The sequence below is a fragment of the Manis pentadactyla genome, chromosome 5, assembly GCF_030020395.1.
Source record: "Manis pentadactyla isolate mManPen7 chromosome 5, mManPen7.hap1, whole genome shotgun sequence".
Taxonomy (NCBI): domain Eukaryota; kingdom Metazoa; phylum Chordata; class Mammalia; order Pholidota; family Manidae; genus Manis; species Manis pentadactyla.
In genome coordinates, this window is record NC_080023.1 from 39,911,936 (window position 1) to 39,939,659 (window position 27,724).

The following is a 27,724-nucleotide window of genomic DNA, read 5'->3' on the forward strand; positions in this document are numbered from 1 at the left end:
GGAAGGTTCTGTGGAGGCTTTTGTACAAAATTAATCCTTGATTTAAATTCCAAATGGGCAGTGCTATAATGTCAGGTGCTAATGATGATGTCTAAAGAGCTCTGTGTCCAAAATGTCTTGCTATTTCAGCTACCTAGCTGGATGCTAATTGCCTTTTATCCCTGTCTTTCATACATTCTCAGAATTATGCAATTTTTGGAAGAGTAACAGTAAATAATTTAAACAGGTAAATTATCTTGGCTTTTAATAAATCAAAAGCAAGTCTCCAAAGTTAATATTGAAATTTGCCACTATGCTCCTGTGCTTGAGAAACAGAAGCTGTCCAAGATTAGTCAGGCTGGATCTTGATGGCCCTTTTGTCATTAAAGGGAATTTTCTGTAACCCATTACTCTAGTGGCTGCATTATTCCTACACTTCTACCAAGGCTGTTTTTCTTGAGTTGGTTTCTCCAGAGTTGGTAATTTCCTGCTGCAGTCAAGGTTCAACCTGGTAAAAGAACAAAATCTGATTGGCTTTGTTTTTTTAAAGCCTTTCATTGAACTTGAACTAAGAGGAAAACATAAAAAAAAAAAAAGCTGAATAAAATTAGACCAAAACTAATACAAAAATTTGCAGCACTGTTGAGTACCCTGCCCATGAAAAGTGCTTCTGCACAGTTCTCTGCAGGAAAGCTCTCCACAGTCAAGAAGGCCATTTTCTCTGAGCGTGGCTGGCAAACATCTCTGATCATCTGTGGAATTAGTTCAGGAGAAATGTGTGGATATATATTTGTCTTTCAATCCACTCAACGAAGTATGACACGTTGCTATAAACTCCAGGTCCCAGGACTTTGGAAAAGCAGACGGAGCCCCACGAAGTTAAACCAAATAATGTCCACTGTCCTCCAGGCCGCTCACAAACAAGAGGCCCACCACTGTCACCCTGTAACGAACAGCAGTGGACATTAGTCACTGGTATTTCAGAGGCCTCATGGTGTCCATGTTATCCTGAGGGTACAAGAAAGCCAAACCCAGCTTGACCAACTGCTTGGAAAATTTCAACAAAGTTTCATTATCAATCTGTGAGGGAGTGAGTTTTCCACTGTGTAAATGGAACTTTCAAATTAACATTTTAAACCCTGATCTTTAAAAGGATGGGGGTGCCTTGGGAAAGGACTGTATTTTTTTTTCTGTGAAATCATATTTTTCAGTCATCTCCTGCACTTACCAAAATAGATCATAGAATTTTTTTCAATTTAGTGTATCAGAACTGATTCTTTCAAAATTGATCTCATTCTTCAGCTTCGATTCATCTTATAAATGTAGAACAAATGGAATATTCAACGATTTTTTTTTGGCAACAAAACAGTACTAGAAAAATTCTGAAGTATCTCTCCACTTTCAAGATTCTTGCTATGTGAATGAATGCAGTAAAAGTAAAATATACTCAGGGACCACTTGCTGCATTTTTTTAATAGTTACTAGGACTTCTTTAATTAGCATACTTGAATGGAAAATACCATGTAAGATTTATAGTAAGATACTTCTTTATAGCCTAATTTTATTTCATTTACATAGAAATTTTCAGTCTTGATATTTAAAAATGTTTAGATGTTGCAATTGAGTTTTACTTCTTTCCTCCACATAAAATTAATGCTAAGATACAACAGCTTTATAAACTGAATATTTGCTACATCTAAAAATATCAGCATAGGTTAGAGAGGTGTATTCTGCATGACCTCAAAAGAGAAGGATTGACAACCTAATAAATAAGGAAGTAAGTATACGAATTCATGGTGGAAATGTACAAATACTCCTTGTCCTGCAAACATTTCCAACTTCGAAGTATTCAACATCTTCCTACCTGGTGATGTTGGAGAACAATAGTAATGTTTATTGATGCTCTTCTAAACACTTTCCCTATTTCATTAAGGCTCCTTTAATCCTTATGAGATCCCTATGAGTTGATGATAATGATGATGAAGATACAATAATAATAATGGAACAGAAGCACAAGTGTGTAATGGTTCATTGGCAGAGCTAGGATTTAAACCCAGGCAGTCTAGTTTCATGGCTCCACCTCTGTAACTACTAGCCTATTTTCTTAGAAATGTTTGTGAATTCTATTGCTATTAAAACAAAATTGAATTTTGATTGTGCTGTATGGTCTTATGAAAATGGTGATCCTTACATTCATAACTTACCAATGCCATAAATCTAAATAATAAGCATACACTTTGCCAGGAGCTGAATAAATTGCTCTGCCTGAAGCCTGATAGACTTTTTTTAAAGCCAAATTTACTAGAACATTCTTATCAGACATATTCCACAAATATTTTCAGCTCCCTTAATATGAAAGAAATACTTAATAAAAAAGAAATAAGTTGCTGGCTTATTTAGGTTCAGCTATTTTTATGCTAGAGTTATTAAAATGGGACATGCTTATGTTGCCTCTAAAAGAAGCCTTTTCAGAGGAGAATGGGAAAGGGTGCATGAGAACTTAAGAATTCACTACTCAAAGATATTGTAAATAAAATTAATTTAACTTGCACTTAAAAAGGGGTGGGGTGGGGGCATGTTTACAGATCAGCATTGCTACATTTCCAGATGAGAAATTTAGCCAAATAATTTCTTAGCATATACTCTTTGCAAGATTCTGTGCCAGGATCTACACAGATGCAGGAGGCACTATTTTGTCCCTATGGAGCCAAAGTCCGCTTGGGTAACAAGAATATACCTCCATGAGAGCAAAATCTAAGGGTGATTAATAAAGGAGTCTTCAAGATATATGAGTGATTACTTTCAGCTGGAGAAGAACAAAAAGCACCTCCCTAAGAGGTGAATTTTGAGCCAGGCTCAGTGAGGCAGGTAGACATTTGTTAGGTGGAAAACTAGAGGTAAAGAAGAAGCAATTCAAAACAATGGGAGAATACAGCCAGACACTGTTTGTCTGGTCTGTCTCTGGGGTGACTTTTCTTTGTAAATATAGGGCTTTAGGTCAAAGTTTATGTTTGGCTTCCATGTTGATCCCCATGATTTTTAGACATTAGCAGAAAGACCCATGGCTTCCCGTGGCTTCCGATGTGTGCTGATGATGCAATTAAGGAAGATAATGAGAAGTTATGGTAAATAATTTTGCTCCAGACCTGGAAAAGGTAGCTTTTGTTAGTTTTATGTTTTGCTTCATTTTCTATTTAGAGTTGTATTAAAAAACCATCTGTATGTATTTAAGATACCCACAGTGCTGAATTCCCCCTCCTAAAAGTTGGCAGGACCTGCTTCTTATTAGACATCATGGCACAAACATGCCTGTACATGGGTCTCTGACTGGGTCTTCAATTCTTTCAAAGAATCACCTCCCTTCCTCTCCTCAGCAATTTCCAAGAGACAAAGAGGCATTAGTTTGGGGTAGAACTCCAAATCATGTTGGGGACAAGGAGAAATGTATTCATATATTCATATTAATTGTCACTACTAGGAGAACATAGCGCTGAGTACCTAGACCCTGAAACCAGACGTCCTGGGTTCATATCTTCACTCTGCCACCTGCATGCTGAACGATATGGGGGAAATTATATAACCACTGTTTCTTGATCTATAAAATAGGAAAAACATACTGCCACAAGGGGGTGATTGTGGGGATTAAATGAATTATTAGACAATTGAAAGAGATCCCGGAACACAATAAGCACCAGCTGGTAGATGTTAATATCCATATAGTTACTATTCATTAAATGTATGTGCCAGACATCACAGGCAAATGTGTAAAAGATAGGGGCTTTCACATACATTAACTCAGGTTATCCTCAAAACACCCTGCAAATTAAATTAGAATCAGCCCTATCTTACTGGTGAGAAAACTTTCTAGAGAGGTTAGGTAACTTCTCCCAGTCACACTGTTCTTGCTGGCAGAGATGGGGTCCAACCCGTACCTTTCAGGCTGAAAATCCCCCACACCATCTGCCTCCCAAAACATTTTTTTTTTTTTTTGGCTTGGGAAATCGAACCTGGGCCTCTTGCATGGAAGGCAGGATTCCTCTACCACTGCCCACCTCCACCGAGTGACTCGTGGCTGGGAGGCAGACAGTGATCTCCGAGACACTCCAAGGGAGCAGCCATCCTCTCTCATGACAACTGCCGAAGGGGTCACCACTGGGCTGTGGTGATTTGGGGATTGGGCTGTTTCCAATCCCCTGATTTGCCCATTCTCAAATGGGCCACCAAAAAAATCATTTTATTATGTTGTATTAGCAGTAGTAGCATTGTTGCATCTCTTCAGTTCCAAAATGGAGGGGGATAACTTTCTACTCCAAAGCAGTGAAGTAGCAAGGGTGCTTCTAACAGTGTAGTACAGCCAGGCCACTATAATATTCAATGAGTGTTTCTTCAGCAAAAATAAAAATGCTTCCCTGCCTCGCTTAATTAGCGTGCTCTGCAGACGACTGTGACTTAGTGATTCTGGGTGCCTAAAGGTCATGTTCATGCCATCAAGTACACACCCAGGCAATGCCAGAATGATCAACTCCTGAAGCAGAGGTAGTTCTGCCCAACACCCTGGGAATTGGGGTGCTGTATGTTTTTAATCCCATCACGCTGATGACTGAAAACATCCATTGGTGTTCCTCTGCTCCCTGCAGCAGCCCTGTTGGAAACATGGTCACCACTAGCTCCTCTTAGAATCTTGTTTGTTCTAGTTGCTAAAATGGCTGAGTGACAAGAACTAGAGCAATCGTCTTTCCTCCTGCTGCTGACCCAAGCAAGGCTCCCCTGCAGTAGACGAGAAAGCTGAAGGCACCCTGAGTGAAGGGCGTGGAGGAAGTTAGGGGGATCACCTGGATTTCCTAGGCTGAAGGAAAACACACTGTGAAAAACTAAGAATTTGGTTAACAAACGATTGTCAAAAAATGTTCCCAAAAGACCACACATGAATAGTAATGTATTTCTATGGATACATTAAAGTTACTGCTGAACCGAATCTCCTCAGTAACCAAAAGCAGTTTACCATGCATGAGTCGACTGTGCCAGACTCGTAGCCGGCACATATCATCCGAGTGGTGATGGTCTTCATGTCAAAGTAGGACTGACACTGCTCCAGAGAAATGATGCGGACTTCTCCCTCTTGCAGCTTAAAAGGCACTGGGTATTTTTTAAAAGAGGAAGACATAAAATATATGAGGGTAAAATGACCCAAACTGAGGCTAGCCATATATGGCATGATTACATTTTTATACCAAGGGAACCGTATCTTTATTTAAAATGTCATTTCCAAGACAAGGCTTGTTTTGAATCAGTATTTTCCAATGAGAAGTGTTGATAGGCATCACCTAGTCAAACCTCTTTATTTATGAGAAAACTGAGATTCAGACGAAGTAAGTAACTTTGTTAGTTTAACTTGGCTCGTGCTTTCCTCCTCTTAACTTAGGCTGCAACCCAAACAACAGCTACTACCGTGAAAATAAAATAATCAAACCACAGCTCTGTCCTGGATAGGAGGCCACCAGCTCTGTCACCTGGGCGGGTCAGCCCTGCTCTGCTAATGCAGCCGACACCTGCCCAGTCTAACAGGTTGCTCTATCCTTAGTTTAAAGAATATGTCTCATCATGTGCTACAGTAGCCATTATTTGAAGTAAGAACCTTCAATCCTGAGACCTTCAATCCTAGAAACTATTGTGGGAACAATACAAGGAGAGGGCATATAAAGTAGATTCTGCTGCTACACCATATCGCAGCACTAATTATAGCTTTTAAAAATCAAGATGCACAGGACTGATGATATCATATGTCCTACACTGCCTCCTAAGTTCTTACGCGTGTGCTTTTCAGAAGTCATTGATCTATTTCTGTCCAATGGTTTTATCTTTCTGTCCTCAATTGATCATAGCAAAAGGAAACTCAGCTCACAACTTACCTGACTACATTTCAAGGAAAAAAAAAAAAACATTGTCCTTCAAATTGGCACTTACCAAGGTAAAGAACAGGACACCGATATACATCACCATCACAAGAGAGCCATGGCAGTAAGCTTGATATAGTCGGAGGGGCCAGCACTTACCATTAAAGAAAATGTCTCATTGATTAAATTCTTATTCTAAGCTTATAATAGGTCAAGCAAAATGACAGAATCCACTATGGGGGCTGGGGGTAAGTAGTACAAATTTTAGCATTTCTGTGTTTTATATATTTAAGTCATCTAGGGAGCCACACTACTTTAATTGATTTCAATAGGCAGATAGCAAATCACTTTTCTTTCTAGTAGAAGTTACAGGTGCTACAGATGTCGGCAAGACCAAAGCATAAGACAGAGTCAGAAATGTGGCTGTGCAGCTTGTCTGCAGGAGCAGAGCTGCCTCACTGCTAGGCAGGGGCTCCCAGGGACTCTGCCTGCAGACAGGGCAAACCCCTGACAGAGACGATCCGAAGCAGGAACGATGGATGGGTCTCATCTTGCCTGGCAGCTCCAGAATACTGACAGGGGCTCTTGGGGAAAAGATTCTGAGGTGTGGAAAAGGATTTTTTTCAGGTTGTACCCGAGTGTGGCAGATTTAAGTGCTATGATGAAGTACTGAAATCTGCCATTGGCATGGAAGGTACAGTGTGACACACAGGTCAAGCATTTCCCAACTATGTACTTGTGACTATACTTTTATAAGTGAAAATGCGAAATTATTGCCAAAGGCTAAGAAGTACCCTGATATTTTTCAGTTACAATTTGAAAGGCAAGTGTTCATGAGGATCCCGGCTTACTTTTGTTGCCCATGTGGCCCCAGCCTGTGATAAAGCAGTATGTGTCAGGTTCTAACAACTGCTCCGTGCTGGGTAAGCAGACTGGCCGGACGTAGCTCGTTTCATTGACGTCTTCGCTTAGCTCCACTATGCTGATGTCGTAGTCCACTACAGCTCGGCTGTAGCGAGGGTGCAGGATGATGGTCTTCACCAGGCGCGTCTGCATGAAAGTCGATGGATGGTCTAGATTGTTGATGCCAAACACCACCCTCCAAACGGCAGCATTCTCTCGCCTAAAATAATAATTCAAGAGCCATTGGCATCTTAAATTCAGATTCCTATTTTAAAATTGACATGTGATTTTTAAAACATTTATGTAAATAATGTTTCTGTGCCCATTTCTCAATGTATTTGTATAAGAAGCATTTATATAACGGCCTGAGCAATTCGTAAATAGCTGTTGTTGGGGAAAGCAAAGCTAATGGCTCTTGCATGGGGCTATTCGGGAGAATAAAATTTTTCAGTTTGAAAGGCAGGTAGGATAGTTATCTTTGCTTCATTGAGTAGAAAAATAATGAAAAGACATGAAGAGAGAGGAAAAATGAAAAAGAAGGAAAATAAAAAGGCAAGGCTAAGAGATTCCTCCAAAAAGGGAGTGAGTACCTCAGAGAAATGGCACATTTTCAGGAAAACTCTCTGAAAGTTTCAAGCCAAGGGTTAAAAAGATCCCCCACAACTGAGATGGTCAATCAGTCTTAGACTTTTTTGTGTTTGACCATCTGTCAACAATATACTAGGCAATTCTCACGTTAAAACGCCTCCCTCCCTGGGTTTCCAGGACTCTCTGTTCTAACATTTCCTCCAACCTCAGAGCATTTCCGCCCTCTCAGGCTTCTCTGCTGGGTCCTCCTCTGCTCTCAGTGTCTGTACTGAAGTGCCTCAGGGCTCTACCTTCAGCCTTCTCATTCCCTACTCATCCCCATGAGGATTTCATCTAGTCCAGGGGTTTTAAATACCACCCACACCCTGCTGTGTCCCATCTCCATGCTGAGCTGCAGACCTGAAAGCCCAATTACCTATTCCACACACTCATTTAGATGTTTCATAACAGTAAGATTTACTGCGTGCTTACCACATACCTGGCAATGTTCTAAGCATTCAGAATTCATTTCACAGCTATTTAATACTTACATCCACCAGTTACATAGTTGAATCTTCTCTTTCTCTTTTACCCAACATTGAACGCATCGTAAATCTTCACCACTCCGCTTTCAGGCATATCCTGACTCCTGTTGATTTTCCCTCCTCCACCCCACCTCCTAATCTAAGCTACTCTCCTCTATTTGGACCACAGCAAAGGCCTCCCAAATGGCAGCCCGTCTTCTAGTCTTAGCCCCGATAACCCATTTTCCTCACAGCAGCAGAGGGATCTTTTAAAACATAAAATGAGAGCAAGTCCATCTCCTGCTCATAATTCTCCAAGGACTGTGAATCACACTTGGGACTCCTCTGCATGGCCTCTGAGCCCTATGCCATCTGCTCTATTCCAACCCCATGGCATTTCTGTTTTTGGACATGCTGAGTACATCCCCAACTCAGAAGCTTTTCTCGCAGCTCTTACATGGTTCCCACCTGTACTCTTCTCTTCATCCAGGTGTCAGATTAAACATCACCTCCTCAGAGCTGTCCTCCTTGACCACTCTGTCTAGCCCTGACTCTTTACCCATCTCTCTATTCTTGATCTTGCTTTAATTTTTGGCTCATATTACTCATTGATATTAATGACACTGACACATCTACTTGTCTATTCTCTGCCTCACCCCAAGAATATAAGTTCTGTGGGGACAGGGACTTGGCTGGTCTTGTTCACTGCTGTATTCGCAGGGCATGCGATGGGTTCTCAACAATATCTGTCTAATGATGGCTCCATGGATGTTGTTTCATACCATTTATGAGTGGTATGAAATCCAACCACCTGTGCAAGGTCTATTCTTCCTCAACCCCTCAGACCCCTACTCCATTGCATTCCCCCCTCCTCCAGGGCAGACCAGGACCCAAGGCATGAAATTTAGTGGACCACAGTGTTGGAGAGCTGGGCTTTCATAGTGGACCTTCCTTTATGCTTTGGTAATGTGGGCCAGCCTTGCCAGTGCTGTCCCCACTTGGGAGCTCCCCCAACTAAAGTAGATTGATTTGACCAGCCAGACCATTTGGTTCTCGAGGGCTGAACCCTGAACTGTCTGGGGAGATTTTCTGGACATTATCCCATACCAACTGAAAACTTCTGGGCCAGGGCCTGGTAATCAGTATTTTTAAGAGCTCCCTAGGGAGTCTCAGACAAAACCCACCCACAGTCCTTCTTTCCTTGACATGCCTTTCTTTTACTTCACCATCTTTTCACACATGGTGAATTCACAAGGCTGAGATTTCAGGAGGGTCAGGAAAGAAGGGGCCAAGGCCAGCATTCAAGCTGCTAACAGCACTGCTGGGTTCTTGCACTAGGCTACTAAAAGCCTCTGCTTCACAGCCCTTGCGTTCTATCCTTTCTGCATTGTATAGAAAAATAGTGTTATCAGAGCAGGAATCAATATCATTCTTTGAATATAGATATAGATATATAACAATTCCTCTATGCCAAGTATTGTACTAGGGAGTATGCTAATGAAAAAAAATCCCTGCCCACACACATTTTAGAATTGAGTAAAAATGGAAAATTAAAGAAACAAAGTAAAATGCAACAAATGTTATTTCATGTGCATCACAAGACATGTTACAGAAGAATTATTTTTCATTAAATAAAGCCGTCATTCAAAGCACATTTCCTCCCTCCCTCCCTCCCTGCCTCCCTTCCTCCCTCCATCCCTTCCTTTTCTTCAGTCTTTTCTTTCCCTCTCCCTCTCTGTTCCCCTTCCTTCCCTTCTCGTCTCTCTCTCCTCTTTCCTCCCTTTCGCCTTCCTTTCCTCCCTGTCCTTTTCTCCTTGTTTCTTCCTTTTCTTTTTGTCAAGAGGAGTAGGTGCATGACCATTTGAGAAACCAGATATTCATGTGAGATTCTATTATTTAAGATATAAGACATCTGAAACCAAATAATAATTTATTTAAAATGTTTGCCTATCTAATAGCTTCTTGCTTTGAATCAGAGCTAGTAAATTTGGGGTTTAACAAATGCTCATCCATTTGCTTAAGTCACAAGAAGTATTTCAAACAGTGGAACACTGCAAGTTATTTTTAACAGATGAAATGACATAAAATTACATAAAGATGAAAAAATAATAGATGTAATAAATGTAACAGATGAAATAACATAAAAATCCTAGACTTAATTACTATACTGGAGTTAATCTAATTCTAACAGTAAAAAATAAGTGTCAGTAAAACTGCTGAATGTTATTAACTTGTACCCAGTAGTCTCCTGCTACATAAGTAACTATCCTTATGGCATTAATATCCACCCAAACCAGGCAAATGGTAAGAGTACACAGTAAATTCACATAATTTTTGTATTCATTGAGGATATTGTTCTTCTTTCTTTCTGTTATGAATATAATGGGGAAAACAAAGTCTCTTTTAAGGTTGTTTTTTTTTCCAAGTCTGGGAGAAAACAGGAAGAACAACAATCTGTTGCTTGAAAGGAGTGACTGAGAAGAAAGAGCTGTGTAAACACGGCGAACTGGTATATTAAGCACGTGATGAAAAGAGTAAGCCGGGAGTATTGGACACATCCCCACCTGGGTGGGGGCGAAAAGAAGAAAGCGAGCTGAGGGCCATCTGAAAGCCCTAGCAGTGAGTTCCAGTTCAAGAGTACCCAGAAGGGAAACACATAGGACAAGCTATGTTCATATGGCCATTTTAGTGGAAAGAGTTAAACTGTGATACAAAGATAAAAAACCAGGTAAACTAGCTGAAAATCTTCAGCATAAAGGGGACTGTTTTGCACTGAGCCATCAGACCTCAAAGCTGCAGCAAGGAGAACTGGTGCATCCTCAGAGAGGTTTGTGCAAAGACCCTTCCTGCTCTGAGAGTGAGGAAGCAGGCTGAGGGCAGGTGAAAAACCACCAAACACAACCCCAGTGGTGAAGGAGGGCATCAGCAGACCTTTTTCTCCTTTCATTCCTGCTCTAGATGATATTTCATTACTTGAAATTCACCTTTAGGGTCTAATTTGCTTCATGCCTATACTACTATTTTAATACTGAATATAGAGAATATTGAGATAGTTGACTTCAACCTATTGTTCAGTTACCAGCTCTAGAGAGCAAACCCAGCTGTTTACATATCTCAGCTGCATGATGGCAAGCAAGGAAATGTATACAAAATTGCAGGCACGAGGTTTCTAGACATAGTAACCGGTCACTCTGGTTTGCACTTTGCCACTCTCATCTCTGGGTTAGACATAAAAACACCACATCTTCACCTAATTTAGCCAACCAAGTTTAGAGATTTTCTCTCTTTATCTTTTCTTAAGAGCACAATATTTCTCCTTTTACTCTTCAGATTTTGCTTTAATCTCTCATATTTAATATTTAGCATTTTTAAGAAAAGAAAATATTTATAATTAACAACTGTGATAGAAATTATCCCATGTTATAAGTCTTCCTCTAGAAATGGCATAGCTAAGCAGCAATTTAGAGGCAGTTTGAAGGTTATCAAATTTGCACCAAGAAATGCCACACGATGGCATCATTGCTGTTCTACAAATCTTGTGAACCTCCTGCTTTTAATACTGTGCTTGCCCTTAGTATTTCTAAAGAATTCTCTGTAATGCACGTGGTGAATAGACTAGAATAGGGTGACAACAAAGTAAACACGTGCAGAGGCTGAAGGTAAGTCCCTGTGTGGAGTGTCTAACCACAAGCCCTGCCATCTGGAGGGACACCTACCTCTCATCAGCTGCTGACTGCTGCCGTATGGGAATGCCCAGTGTGACCTCACCTCCTGGTTGTTCAAGGGAAGCCAGAGTTCTGGCTTTTATATAAAGTATCCACAGTTTTAAATGCTGGTTATAAATTAAAAAAGGAATACACAGGCAAAATTAGATCAGCAGCCTGGATTCTTCATTAGTATAAGATCTCTACAGTTTTCCAAGTTATTTCCATACATGATACTTCAAATAATCCTCTCACCAGCTATGACACATAAATAGGAATTGTTACTCCATTTCAGAGAGGAGAAAACAGTGACTTGGAGAAGATTAAGGACTCATCTAAAGCCACAGTGATATTAAGTGATGTAACAGATCAGATGCTGGTCCTTTAAACCTTTGGACCACACCCTTTCTACTAAACTTTTCCAAAACAAAGAGAAGTGTCCATAGGCACCAAAACAGGAAGCGGATGCTGGCAGGCAGGTATGCATGGGGACGACGGACTCTCACTGGTGAGTGATAGCGTGGCAGAAAGCTGTCTATCTTTGCTGAATGTGCATGTCCCAGATGTGATGCAGAGCTAGCCACCAGTGATAAAATTACAGAAAGTGAACAAATTGTTATCCTAGGGTTCCAAAAAGCAAGAGAAGAGGATAGTTAGAAACATATCCTAGACCTTGAGGAATCAGATTTCAGGATGTGTTGGAAAAGGACAAACATGATCACATGTCCAGAGACTCTTAAAGCAAGTACAACTCAACAGAGATGGGAGAGTTCAACCAAATTCTGACATTACTCACAAATGATTGCAGTAAAAAGAGGAAGAATCAGCTTAAAAGTAAATGTGACTGCATAAAGATCCAAGAGCTTTGCACTGGAAAGCCTGTTGTAGAAGACAGGCATGAACCCATAGCAATTGTCAGAAAGTTAGTCATAGAGTAAGCAGGGTTTGTTTAAAAAGGAAAAACATAGGAAAAATAAAAATGTCTTCTCAGATGTGCAAGAAGAACAAGAAGATTTCTGTTTGTGGCATATATTAGTAGATAACTAAGGCAAAGCAGAACTACTTGACATTTCCTCTACTTGCAGTTAATCCATTCAAGGACAGTGATCTTCAGACAATCTGCAGAAAATCCCTATTCCATGTGATAGAACATGCAGGTGCCTAATATATTGAAATGTTGAACTGCTGTGTGGGCTAAGGTATGGGAGGAGTCAGAGAGAGACCACTGACCTTCTGTAGATGAGTTTATATATGTAGTTCCAGACAAATTATGTCCTAACTACTAAATATAGATGTGATTAGATACATCTGGACAGGGCTAGTTAGCCAGTTAATCATTTATTGAGTGGCTAGTATATGACATCCTGAAAGAAATGAAAGCATAAGAAGGAGGAAGTCAGAGTTCATGCCTTCATAAAGCTGTCATTCTACTGGGCTAAAAAATATATAAAGAAATAAGATTATACCAGGCACTCAAAGTGAAAAAAATAGGCTAATGTGATAAAGAGATGACTGATGAAGGATCATTTTAGCTAAGATAGTTAGGGAAGGACTTTGACAAAGTGACAAACTGAGACTTGAATGACAGGAAGGAGGTAAGTTTTGTGACCCTATGGGACATAGCCAAACTACAGAAATAGCAAGTTCAAAGTCCTGAGTTTGGAATGAATTGGAGGGATTTCAGGGGCTGAGACAAGGCTAGATGTTTGGAGTCCACCAAGTCACAAGAGAATAGGGCAAGATGCAGTCTAAGAGATAGGACTAGATCTTGAAAGGCTACAATGAGATTATATTCTTGTCACAATGGGAAGCCATGATAGAGTTTTAAGCAGGCAGTGAGAAATGATCTGATTTACATTTTACATCACTATCTCACTATGTGGTTAATAGACAAGGGAACAAAAGAGTAGTCAAAAGAGCAAATAGGACACAGTTTTAATAGCTGTTATGGATTGATTGTGTCTGCCCCCCAAATTCCCCCCTGCCACCACTGCCAAATTCGTATGTTGAAGTTCTAACCCCTAGTACATCAGAATATGACCTTAGCTGGAGATAAGACCTTTACAGAAGTCACCAAGTTAAAACGAGGTCTTTAAGGTGGGCCCTAACCCAATATAACTGGTGTCCCTATAAAAAGGGAGATTTGGAGGCAGGCACAACAAGAGCACCACGTGAGGATGAAGGTGGACGTCAGAGTGAAGCTCCTCCAGGCCAAGGCACACTGCCGATCGCTGGCAGACCTCCAGGCCTGGGCAGGGAGCTTTCTCCCACAGCCGTCCGAGGGAACCAACCAGACCCATACCTCGCCTTGGACTTAAAGTCTCCAGAACCGTAAGATGGCAAAATTCTGTGGTGGAAGCCACCAGGTTATGGCACATTATGGCAGCCTCAGGAAATAATGAGTGAAGACCAGGTACCATGGTGACTTGGACTAGGATCAACACGACGATCGTGAGAAGTGGTTGGGCTGGAGGCATTTTGGAAGAAGACCCTACAGAACTTACTGCTAGAGTATATGTGAGAGGAGTGAAGGATGATTAAAGGTTTGGTGTTATTAGCAAACTAATGGATAATGTGCCTTTTACTGAGACAGGGAAAGTTTGTGAAGCACACCATTATTTACTCAGTGGGAGAGGGAGGAATCAAGTTTTGCTTGGGCCGTGTAAAGTGATATATTTATTACACATTCAAATGGACATCTCACTTAAGCAATTAATATACATGTTTAAAGGTGGGTAGTGGTGATGATTAGGGGAGAATCTGGGCTTGGCTGGATATATAAATTTGGAAGTCATGAACAAATATTTGATATTCAAATATATTCATATTGATATCCACAGCAGTAGTTGGTATTTTTATTTGTTAAAAAATGTACAAGTATTTGAAAGATGAGATGAGTGTAGACAGATATGAAAACCTTGCCTTTGGGCCCTTGTCTTAGCCCAGGCTGTGAGCCCCAGAAACTATGAAGACTCGCCCATAGTTTAAGCCAACTTCCGGGTGCATCCGAGACCCAGACACTTCCAGGGGAGGGAAGAGGATGACAGAGAAGCTTCCCAGGAGGCAGAGCAGTAGGAGCGTGGAGTCAGGTCAGACTTCCTTACTCTCCCGTGGTGCTGGAAAACAGCACCCCAGGGTTGGTATGGATCCAACATGAAGAATTTCTGCTTTAGTGGAAATACTGATGGGAAAGGATCAAATCCCTCAAATCAATCGAATGGAGAAACAAACTGAATTACTGGCACTGTTCATAAGCACCCAGAAGAGAAAGAGGGAATCTTGAGAACACAACATGGGCGCAGTAACAAAAAGTCAGACCAAACCTCTCACTCCCTTCTCTGAGTGTATTAAAAGACTGCAAGATCAGGATAGATGGGCAAGCACAATGGTTTTGCTATGTGGAGAATGAGAGAGGGAGTTGTCCAGAAATATGTGGAAAGACTGTGGAGTAATATTAAGGGTCTGACTGATGATGTTGGAAGTCAAGCACAACACTAATCTGCATTCTTAGCATTTTCCTTCAGTTCTGAAGAGCATATGTAAGATTAGAAAATACAGTCTTCACATTGACTCTTTGCTAGGGATCTGCCTGGTGTGTATGGCAGATCTAGGGACAAAGAAGTTGAAGGTCTTGGTGAAACAGCTGAAGTGATGAGCTCAGGGCACTAGGTCAGCTGGGAAAAGAAAGGAGATGAGGAGACTGACAGACTGAGGTAGAATGGGCAGCCGCGCACAGAGGCGACCACAGTCTTGTGGAGTGAAGGGCAGCTATGGTGGAAGGCAAGACATGGGGGCCTGACAGGGTGAAGGGCTCTGGTCATTTAGTGAGATGATAGCTTTTCATGTAGGTTTCCTGGAGAGGAGTCAGACACTTCTGACAATTACTAGTTGAGTGCCAGCTTAGGAAGTCCATCCTTAAGTCCTTCAGAGACAGAAGAAGGGAGGAAAATTACTTGTTGAATTACCCCCTGAAAGCCAAAGTCTTTCTTCTTTAGAACTGTTGGAGTTGAACCGTAATTAGGGCATATGGATCTTGATTTAATCAGCCTTGTATCTTATGTTTTAAATTTTCATTTGGGATATTTAAATACCTCTCCATGGAAGAGCAAACCAAACTTGTCTCTTTTGTACCAATATAATAAAAAGAGACAGGCTTGAGGACCTACTGATGGGTCACTCTGGGCCTTCCAAAGTGTGGGATATGAAGTAAATCCCATTAATAGCAGCAATTGATGACTCTGGAAGAGAGTAAAGCTTACAATTAGAAGTTCTCAAAAGCTTGCAGGATCACTGGAGAGATTGTAAAATACAATCAGAGTTATTAGCACACATTCAAGCAAAAGCTTGTTTCAAGTTGGGCAATTTCTAGCTTCTTATGGATAAGCCAGCCCCTCTTGACAGTTCTGTTAAGCTTAATGTTCCATGAAATTTCACCAAGGCCTTTGATATCATATCCATTTCCTTAATTATAAACACATATTTCTTCTCTATTGCAGGGTTTCTTCTTAACTTCACAATCTGTCAGCAGAAGAGGAAACTTAGATACCACATATGGAGATGACAGAAGTACTGTATGAACCTGGATTAAATAGCACATGGAGTGTTGTTTTCTTAAAGGACTGCTGGATTCATTTAGGAATCATCTTTTGACAAATGTACCCTTGCTAGTATAATCTTCTGCTTATCATGGGGTTATAAATCAGAACTGGAAAAGATATCTGGAAACATCTGGCCCATTCACAAGCAATAACATTGCAGTATATTTCCTGACATACTACATGGCCTCTTCTACCCATTCTGGGACTTACACATTAAAAGTTCTCAAGAGGAGGCACTTGTTTGATTTTTTTAAATATTTTATTTCCCCAAAAAGAATAATCAAATAACTGAATAAACACATTTTCATTTTATGATCATGTAACACATTATATTCTAGTTATTTGTTTAAATGTCTGTCTCCTCACCATGAATTTACCCCCATAATCCCCATGTGGAGCTAAATATACGTGCTGGGACTGTAGGAAACAAGAGTGCCAGTAGGTAAGTGGCATTGTGTAAGATGTATTGCAGTGTTGTTAAGATGCTAACAAACTGGAACTAACCCAAATGTCCATCACCTGGGGAGCAATAGAAAAAGAATAAGCTAGAGCTACACCAGTGGACCTGGAAGGATGTCCAGGATTTACTGCTGCATGAGAAAAGCAACTTACAAACAAAAGTATGCAGTGTGATTCCAAATTGTAAAAGTTAACAGTGACACCCAGTGAAAAATGCACGTGTTTACAGCTGTGAAGCTCATCCCACTAGGCTGTAACGGGGGTTACCATGATGATGCTGAGAAAGTGACAAGGAGAGAGAGTGTGGGAGGAAATGAAAATAGTGTTAGCAAAATGAAAACGTACTCATGCCAAAATATGAGGAAAAAGGTAGACTGTATGTTTTCAGCAATAATTTTTAAAAAGAAAATTGACCTTTCTTGAGGTCTTACTGATTGATGTCAGGAGTTTTCAAGGATTCTTGAGGCTTTACACAGACTATCTCACTTAAAAGCTTGTGCTAACCCCATGAGGTAGACTGTTAATTCCCTCATTTCACGGATGAGGAAACTGGCCCAGAGAAGTTAACAGATTGACCCATGGTAACCCAGGACGTAGCAAAGCTAAGAAAAAATAATGATAGGGAAAAAAATACATTTTTTTCCTAGAAATTAACCTGGTCAAATGAAAATAATCAACCTAATTAAGTGATAGTACTGAAGTAAAATTTTTAGAAAAGAATAAAATGAGGGGTATTGTGGTATTTTAAAGAAAATCTTCAAATCCTTTGACAGTCCTCTTGCCAAGAGGAGAATTGTTTTGTTCCTTCCTTTGGATCTGAGCCAGGCTGGTGAGGGCTCTGATCGAGCACACAGCAGAACATGCTGAGTGTCTTTGGAGGCTGGGTCACTAGGGCACACGGCCTCCTCCAGGCCCGCTCTGAGGGATGTCAGTCACATTGCCAAGCAGGGACAAACTGCATCATTTATATGTTCTGTCCCAGTGCCTGACCCCCAGAACCTTCTGTGAGTGTAATAAATATTTGGGGTTTTTGTTTGTTGTTCTTACTGTTTATATGGTTTCTTTCGCTCCTAACTACCCCAACAACAGATAGTCAGAACAGGTGAGGACCTTCTGCAGTGACATTTGGTAATCTGGGGCAGGTTTCCCTTTGTTTTATTTTTCTTCTCCCATTAGGCATATCGTAACGGTAATTTAATATGCCAATGTGGCTGGGCCATGTGCCCAACTATTCTGTTAAACATTATTCTGGATGCTTCTGTGAAGGTGTTTTTAGAGTAAGATTGACATTTAAAGCGGTGGACTCTGAATAAAGCAGATTGTTCTCCATAATGTGATTATTTGCATCCAACAAGTAGAAGACCTTAATGGAAAAAAGACAGATCTCCCCTAGGCAAGGAGGAATTCTCCCAGCAGACCACCCCTGGACTCGAAATGCAACTCCTCCGTGAGTCTCCTGCCTGCTGACTTACAGCATCAGATCCTGGGCTCACCAGCCCCAACAATCATGTGAGCCAATTTCTTAAACTAAACTTCTGTCTCTCTCTCCTCCTCTCTCTCCCTCATTGGTTTATTTCTCTGGAGAACCCTGACTGATATACATACTGGACCTCTGCTTCCCAAACTCCTCACCAGTTCCTCCAGCATCCTAACCTCTCACTATATTATCCAAGCAAATCCCCTCTGTTTAACTTCAGATGTATTTGATTATTTAAGGTGGCTGGAAGAGAGACCAATGCTGGCTGGAGAGTCAATCTCCTACACTTCTTCCTCTTCTTCCCTCTTTAAGACATAAATCATAATATGCAATATCCATCCATTTGCAATAAACGAGCAGCACGTATATAGGATGACAACATCAAGGGTAGAAAAACCTAAGCAGGTAGAGGTCCAGGAAGTAGGCCAACTGTGGCGTTTGCACTGAAGTAGCTTCACGGAATTACATACGCCACTAAGAATACTCAAGTGACAAAATTATCAGATCCAGACTAGCAAAAAAGTTCAGAAGGTGCATCTTACCCCTCAAAGCAATGGGCAACTGTCAGAACCCACTTCTTGGCAATGAGGACACAGCCACAAATGTGTCCACTGGGTTCACTCTGCAGGGAACATTGCCAGGGCCACCTTCCAGGGCGACTTGTCCGACCCCCGAGGATCCTTTTGTTCATTCGCACAGCAGGGCGGCGCCCACAGTCTGCCAAGGAGCAGGAAAGACGGAAATCCAGCTAGATGCTTGGATCTCTGCCGTCACCTGCAAGTGAGCATTTTCCCCCAATCCAGTTAAATTGAGTTCAGATCCCGTTGCTACCCCACTGATTCTCTTACCTTGTTTAGTACACAGAAGAAAAATCTTACTTCTGCTGTGACAAGACTGCCTAGATTTGGAAACATAAAATGGCAGAATATTGTTACATATTTATTGTTCACTTCAAACACCACCTGTGAAAAGCAAAACGTGAGTTCCACTGTTACTGGAGGTAGCATTCCTTGAGTAACCATTATATTTCGTGCAGGAATTCTCAAGACAGGGCTGTTGTCAAATATCGCCTCAAAGCTGTGTTACATTGAGGACGTGTACTTTCTTTTAGTTTAATATCATCACAATATAATTTCACATTTGTAGGAGGAGACACTACTGTTAGCAAAGTTTTCCCTATCAATTTGGCTGGTGGCAACCAGTATTAACACAAACCATGATTTTCAAAGTAGGACAAGGAATCGAGAGGGATTTGGGGCTGCTTAGAATCTCTGGTGAGAAGAGGGTACGTCAGACTTTTATGCTTACGGAGAGAGCATGTATGTCCAAAAGAAGCTGAGAAATAGTTTGAGAGAAATAAAATATTACTTCAGAAAGTTAGAGAAAAGAGAATGGAATATTTAGACCAGAAAAAGATCTTGCTGAAACTTTTGATATTGAAGTGTGGGTCTATGAGTAGCTGACAGGAGGAAGCAGATATTAATCTAATTCTGTGTAATCTAGATGGCTGGATCAGAACCAGTATGTAGAATTTACAGGAAGTGTGGCTTCAGGAAAGGAAGAACTTCCTAAAAATCAGAAGGAAACTTTGAAGGTAAGTAAGAACACGGGCCATGCGTAGGCATCTATCAGTGTGGCTGCACACGAGAGTTCAGTTAGGCTATATTAATTTTTAATCACAAAATGCTCTTTCAGTCATGTAACATTAATTCACAATATAAATTTAAAAGAAAAAAATGCCACTTTGGGAGACTGTCAAAAGTACTCTGATGTGCTAGAATCTTAGAACTCTCAGGAAAAAAAAAAATCCAACCCTAAATGTGTTGTTTCCACATTTCCTTTTGGAAGATTTACTGTATCTTCATTTCTTGCTAAATTTGCTGTTACAGTAAATTATATTATGCAGAAAAGGCACATTTGCTCTTTGTCTTCCCACAACCTGCAGTTTCGTCTCCTCCTTACTTGCTCTCTCCTTACCCCTACTTTCTTCCCAGTACTTCCAAATATCTGAAGTTCATTTTGTTTACTAGTTTATAGTCTCTTGGTCCACTTATTATAGGATGTATGTTCCAGGGCTTTTTCCCTCTCATTCACTTCTACATCCACTCAGAGTTCAGCACTAGTCCTGGCATAGAAGAGATACTCAATAACTAGTTATTTGTTAAATTCCCCAAGTCATTGCTTGTTGAAACAGGCAAAGACACCAGGAATATCCATCTCAACTCCTGATTTTATGGGAAACTGTTGGTTACCTAAGATCATACATCTAGTTAGTAAGCCAGGACTAGAACCAGTTGTACTAACTCCCAATTTAGACTGAGTTATTTTTATTTACTTACTTATTTTATTTTCTTTTTAAAAAGCCCTGAAAGGGCTTTTCTGGCCTTCTCAGTTTTGGGAAACAAATCACTGTTGAAAGACTCAGTCATTGTTTTGGAGGAAGTACTTCAGTTAACAAATAATTAAAAATTTGGCTGTAGAGTTTGGTCTATGGGGAAAATATCAAGACACTCTTAAGAGAACTTTAGATATCTTCTTTGGGAATATTAAGAGGTGGTATCTCTAGCACTTATTAAAAACTCTAGTCAGCTAAACTTGGTTTGAGTTGAGAGGCTATCACTGTCTGTGGGCTCTGAGTTTTGGGCAAGTTATTTAAATACTCTACAGTATGTCCCTGTAATGTAATAAACACTAAATAAGTGTTAATTCTTTAATTTATCTTTTCCTGTACCCTGTCTTTAGACAGGGAGGCAACCCTATTTAAGATGCCATGATTTTTTTAAGGGAAATTTTTCAGAAGTGTACTTTAAGGCTACTTGATTATAATTTCCTTTTGTGCCTATTTTTTCTCAGACTCTCCAAGTTCTATCAATTGTCATTACACTTCAATTCCCTCTGCTAACAAGTTCCACGTAGCATCTGTAGGAAGTGCCAACATGAGAATTTATTTAGAGTAAGATGTGGAAAAACTCCTAGAACTCGAGTTCCTCATTCCTCATGATAGTTTCTCTAATCATCATTAAAGGAAAATGTAATTAGCCAAGAGAAAAAAATTTATGATTAGAAAGAAGAAGAAAAGCCCAACAATGTTGCAATATAAAAGCTAATAGTCATTCTATGGAAACTTTTTCCTGATGTAACAAATTTGGATTATCTCACATTAAAAAGAGAAGAAGGGCCCTTTTACTCCATAATCCCCTCTATACAGCTCTTACCCTTTTACCAGAAGTTCATGCAAAGTGGTCCCATTGAGGCTCTTCCAGTTGGAGTGTAAAGTCAGCCACTGCTGGTCTTGCTCCTGTTCCTGTATCAATTCGGTCACAGATGGTTCTCTGATAGAAGGGCAAGTAACAGTTAAGTACTAAAAGCACAAGGATCTTTGACCAGGTAATATCATTATGTAGCACTCATTCTTTTTCAAAGAGAAGCACTGCATTGTAATGTAAGTCAGTATTTCAAGAGGGGCATTTATTTATATTAGAAATCTGGCATGGAACGTGATCAGAAGAGGGGAAGTTACTGAAAGTGAACTGAAGCAATAAAGATCCAAACTGTTACAACTGTTTTAGTCATTCTCTCTGCAGACATGTATTTGAACTTTGTGAGTTGTTAGAATTCTAATACATATGATGTAAAAGCTTCAACAACTTCAGAACAAGAGCAAGGGATCAAAAATTCAATAAGATGTATCTGCCTGGGGTTTTTCTCCTCTTTCTTTGCCCATGTAACCTGCAAATAACAATACCTTAGAATAAAATTAATATTAAGTAAAGAAAATTAGTGGCCATCTAAGTTCTGTTTAGACAGTATGAAATTGTAAGTGGAATTTTTTTGATGTACTGCAAAATGCTTTTGGCACTAAAAATTAGGAAGGACTCAGGACAATAGGGATAGGAGTTAGAAATATTATTTTATTCTGTACCTATTCTCACTCAACTTTCACCATTACTTTCCTGTGATTGTCTTGTTCAATCATTGGAATAAATACAGCTACACTGTATCCAAGATTTAAAACCTTAGGTTTCAAAAGGATTTAAGTCTTTGTGTCAAATATCCTATTCTTCGTGAATTAATTGGTTCTTTTAGGCAATCCATATTTGAAGAAAATCTTTTGAATGTTTATCCTCTGATGGGAGAGGAGGTAGGGGAATTAATTGAAATAAGAGGCAGGAGAGTTTCTTCTGAACCTGGAAGGAAATGGGAGAGAAGGAAGCAGGTACTTTGCTGGAGTTGGAGAGGGAGAGAATGCAAGAGAATTCATGAAGAGAACAGATCAGATCATCTCCACTTTTCAAGTAGGAAGTGAGCTCTTCAAATGACAGTTGCAAGATGCAACTTTCATGATGGGGTGCTTGATAATGAGTAAAATGACATGGATATGGCATTTTTTTCCAGTGAAAATGCTTGGAGAAATACATCAGCAAAAACTTAAAAGAATGGCAAGCTGCACTGAACCTGGAAATCTCCAGAGTTCTAGTACCATTAAGTCTGCATGCTTATCAACTCTTTTTTTCCATAACGGGATGCCATTTTTTTTTGCAAAATGCAAATAAATAAAGGAGGGTCACAGGAAGGGAAGAAAAGTTACATTCAGTGACATTGAAGGAAAAATTACCATTTCACCTGAATTTGAGAACTATTGTAATCACTTAACAGAAAATAAAAGAATAAAACAAATGAACAAACAAAACAGGAATACTCATAAATACTGAGAACAAACTGGTGGGTACCACAGGGAGGGGGAGGGGGGAATGGGTGAAATAGGTACAAAAGGAATAGAGAGGTATAAACTTCCAGGTATAAATAAGTCAGTCACATGTGGGAAAAGTACAGCATAGGGAATATAGACAGTAATACTGTAGTAACTTTGCATGGTGACAGATAGTAACTACACTTATCAATTTACACTTACAATTGTGAGCATTTTGTAATGTATATAATTGCCAAATCAATGTTTTACACCTGAAACTATACCAAATATACTTAAATTTTTAAAAAAGGAACAAAACCCTCCCCAAATCCTGTTACTTTTTAAAAGAGGGAAACCCCCTAGAGGGAACCTTGATAATAGAATAAGAGCCAAAGATTAAAAATAAAACAGAGGCCTTAATAATGAATACATTTTAATCATTCGATTTCTAAACCAAATAGCATGAACCCTGACTGCACTTCAAGAAGAGCTGCACAAGATTTAAATATATTTAGAAACTTAAGGGACCTGTTAGATTATTGAAGACTTCACAAAAGCTATTGAAAAATGAGAATTTTTCTTTTCTTTGAACAAAATGAGAGCCTGGCTTCTTATCAATCCCAGAAGTGCCATTATGTGGAGACATAGTGAGATGAAAAGTGTAAGTCAGAGGTGGTGTTTCTCCTGAAACCTGCATCCTGAGAATTCCTTTTTGCAACAGAACAACCTGTGGTCATCTAAATCCAGGAATTTTACAGGCAAAAAGCCAAAGAAAGATGAGTTTCAGGTTTGTTCTTTAATCAAGTCATTCTTTTGGTAGGTATTCATTGGGCAACAAGGGACTTGCACAAATAGGGCAATTAAGACTAACATTTGCACTGATGTTGGACAGGAAAATCATTGCAAAGGACACTTCAGTCTTGAAATTCACAAGGCCCCTCAGTCACCCAGAAAAGGGCTGCACACAGCCTTGCACAAGGGATGTTTTTCCATTTTGTTCACTAGCCTCCAACATGAAAGGCAATTTAGCCTGAACCTCAGTTATATCAAGTGGAAAATCTAAGAAATTCATCATTAAGAAGACAGGAATGTTATTATAAAAATTATTTTTCCATGAAATTGTTAAACACTAGCATGCTTCTCATGCACAAAAATAAACCTTTCAGCATTAGAAATGTCATCCTATGGCCTGTTTTCACCTAATCCACATGGTTCTATTTCTGTCATCATACAGAATCTGAGCATCTGTGTGATTTTGGTTTTACTGATTTTTTCCTTTAAATTATTTTTTAAATTATAAAGTAAATACTTATCATGGAAAGTAAAAATTATACAATGACAAAAATCTTCCCATCCTAAGATGTATAGAAACACCTATGTAGCAGAAAAGCAAAAAACATTTCCAGTCACTAGGCATCACAGTCACTGTATTCTAAGAGAGCCTGGGCAGAGAATACAATCAAGCCTAAAGGTCTCTATAGCAGCCATGAAATCATACACAGAGAAAGAAATTCAAGCAACAATCTAATCTAATGTTCTCATTCGACATCCTGAGAAAACTGAGACACAAAGACCCATCCCAAACATTCGTGGGGCCTAGAGCAAGAGTACAAATGGAGTCCCACATACTGCATGTCCACATATTTAGCTGTTATAAATCAAGTTAACAAGCTGTTAAAGAAAAATATATTCTACCCATCTTCACAAGCATAGCCTTCAGTTCAAATATAGGATTCTTGGACTTCTTGGAACAGTGGCTTTCAAACTTAGCATTCATCAGAATCACCCGAAGGACTTGTTACAGCAAAGATTCTTGGCCCCATCCCCAGATTTCCTGATTCAGTAAGTGTGAGAAGAGGCCCCAGAAACTGCCTTTCTACAAGATCCCATGTGCTGCTGTGGCTGCTGGTCTGGGACCATGCTTGAAACACAATGCTCCAGAGGAGGGGCCAGGCTCCAGGTGGGCATAACACAAGTCCTCGGGAGACAGACTGCTCGCGCCATGGGATGAGGGGAGGAGGTGGCCAGAGTGGTCCCTCTGAATCAGGGCTGCTCACCCTTGGTACTGCTGACATCCTACAGCAGACAGTGATTTGCTGTGGGGGGCTGACCTGCACACTGCAGGACATTTACATCATCCCTGGCCTCTCCTGACTAGGTGCTAGTAGCATCTCACCATTCCCAGACTGACAGCCAGAAATGTCTACAGACACTCTCCAATGTCTCCTAAGGAGCAAAGTCAAGCCTGGTTGAGAACCACTGCTTTGAATCATGGGACTCAGGGCAAAGCCTGTCTGCTCTGGGTCTAAAGGCAGTACTATACAGGGAAGCAAAAGGATTTCCAAATTTGCTGAAATGTATGGCCATAAAACACACATAAAAAACTGTGTACTTTCCATCCCCACCCCTGAAACAAGAAGATATAATTTACCAAGAATACTGAAAATCCTGATATTCTGAAAGGAATTATGTATTTCAAGCTTCAGCGAACACTCAGATCTCCAGACAATTTGGCCTTCTTGTCTCATTCTTAAGCCACTTGGTGCTTAGTAATCAGGTATTTCGTGTTTGTGTTATAATTGTGTTGGGGCTGCTTATTTTAAAAATGAAGGTCAGCACAAATACCCTCAAACCAAGGGCTTATTTACTTTTGACAGAGAGCGGGGAAGAAATTACCTAGGCATGTTACATATTTTAGTGGAAGGATATCTGTTTCATTGTGTCTTTTCTGGGGAAAAGTAATCTAAGTATTCAACCTCAAGACTAAAAGTTGGTTTTGAAATATAGATGCTTTGTGTAGTAGACAAGATACATTATTTTCAATTCTAAGTATCCTGTTGAGAACTTGGACCATTTCCACTAAACATTTAGTATTTGATTTCAAAAATTTCTTGAACTCTGCCATATTATTATTTCTGTTTGGTGCCTTAATACTAGACATATTAATATTAAAAGCTAATTAAATTATTTTGTGAAGTAGAAGGACAACCTGGAAGTTCTGACAGAAAAGTTCATAGTAAGTTACAAACAAAACACGAATGAACACTACTATAGAATTATTTGCTGGCTAGATAAGCTCAGTTTATTCTTTGTACAGTAACACTCCCATCACCAGAATTGTTGGCAGCCTAAAGTCTGAGTTTATTTTTCCAGTGAACTCAGTATTTGAATAATTTTATTGCAATTTGAACTGAAAATATATAAATTTTATTCATTGTTTACCTCAGAGGCAGAGTATAATAATTCTATTAGGCAATGATCTACAGGTGCAAGTGACAAAAATTTATCTTAAAGCAAAGGAGGGCTAAATTATAGATTTAAATTAAATTATAGTGTTCATATTTCATAACATTAAAAATGAAACTAAATATTTAACCCATTTCCAATATAAAATTGTAAAATTACATGAAGTAGAATATAAATTTATAAAATATAACTAGCAAACATACATTATCATTCTAATATAAACTAGAAAAAATTAATAAAAATGTAGTATTAAAAATAAATATTTCATTTTTAGAAATAATCAGTTACAAAATATAAAAAATCAGTTACAAAAATATAAAAAATTAGTTACAAAAATTTGAAATCAAAATGCTACTTGATCATTTATAAAATGCAGTCTTACAAAACAAACTGAGTAAGTGGTGCCAAGTTGCAAGTACATTTTTGAACAGTGTCTACTTCTTTCAGGATCAACACTGGTCCAACTATTTTCTTCTGGCTAGTTTATCTTCAAAAAATCCCATTTCTTTTTTTATAACATGGAGGAACCTTTTGGAACTTTTTTTTTTTTAGTTTTAAGAAATAGACTCAAAATTTTATTGACAGAAACTTGAGTTTAGATTCAAAGAAAGAGGTTCCTGTTTGTCTTTAGTTTATCAATGTCAAAGTAGAGATTATCAGTTACAATGACAATATGCCATTTTTTTATTCTGCTAGTTCAGAAAGACTGAACCAAACTGGAATTTATTTTTCTAACAGAAGCCTTATTTTGTCAATTTCCCCTTTCTTGCTCTTCTTGAGGATTATAAGAGTATAGAAATACAACTTTATTCAAATCAAAATTTTAAGATAGAATATGACTGCTACAAAATAAAGTAATTCAAAATTCAGGAATTTAAATTTTATATATACATATATAATGTGTGTGTGTGTGTGTGTGTGCGCGCGCATGCGCTCTCATTTCCACTTCCTTCTGTAGGAGGAAGCAAGAGAAGATGGGAGGCTGGTTTTATTGTCACAAAGTGACTTTTCCACAAGTTAGGAGATAGGCAGCCCTCATCTCTAAACTCAGATCCATTCATCTTTGTGGCCAAAAAGGAAAGATGCAACCAAAACAACTCCTGTTGAAGAACTTTAAGTATCCAAAAATCCAATCACTACAGCCCAGGAGGGAGGTCCTTTGATTGGTCCAGCTTGGGTTAAGTACCTATCTCTCAACCAATCGCTGAGGCCAAGAAGAATGGGTCATGTAAAAAGATGGAAGCTCCCATTTGGATCTCAAGGATAGAATGGGAAGTGAACTGAGTCCCGGAAAGGAGGGGATGCAGGTCCCAAAAGAAGAAAGGAAGGTAGGGAACAACAAAATAAGTATCTGCTACAAATGACTTTAATTGGAATTTTTTAGTTCAAAAGATTATTTGTGCCTCAAAGTCCAGATTCTATATCTTCCTTTGTTAGTTTTTAGAAGATGTAGGAAGGGTAAAAAATTGAATAGAGATTAGACTTATGTTTATGAGTGAAACAATGGGTTAATGGGTGAGTGTTCCAGCTGATATGTAAAGTGAGCTAGATCTCATAAGAAACATTACCCTGCCAGAATTTAAACAAATGACACAGTCAGATGGGAAAGGGTTAAAACTGATGATTATAGGGTTAATATGATGGAATGGAAATGGAGACAACACATTAGTGCTGTACTAGGTG

At 39.4% G+C, this 27,724-nt stretch overlaps 1 protein-coding gene across 8 annotated transcripts in view; it reads right to left on the bottom strand.

Moving 5' to 3' along the window:
- Window positions 1-514: 514 nt before the first annotated feature.
- Window positions 515-27,724, bottom strand: part of CORIN (corin, serine peptidase) — a 226,403-nt gene continuing 199,193 nt past the window's right edge. For all 8 annotated transcript variants that reach the window (XM_036892587.2, XM_036892592.2, XM_036892586.2 and 5 more), the window contains 6 exons: window positions 21,321-21,437; window positions 18,954-19,003; window positions 18,648-18,822; window positions 6,725-6,996; window positions 4,982-5,115; window positions 515-922 (listed from right to left, as the gene is read on the bottom strand). In XM_036892587.2, the coding sequence (XP_036748482.2) occupies window positions 740-922; window positions 4,982-5,115; window positions 6,725-6,996; window positions 18,648-18,822; window positions 18,954-19,003; window positions 21,321-21,437 (931 nt within the window). In that variant the 3' untranslated portion in view covers window positions 515-739. The remainder of the gene's footprint in view (window positions 923-4,981; window positions 5,116-6,724; window positions 6,997-18,647; window positions 18,823-18,953; window positions 19,004-21,320; window positions 21,438-27,724) is intronic.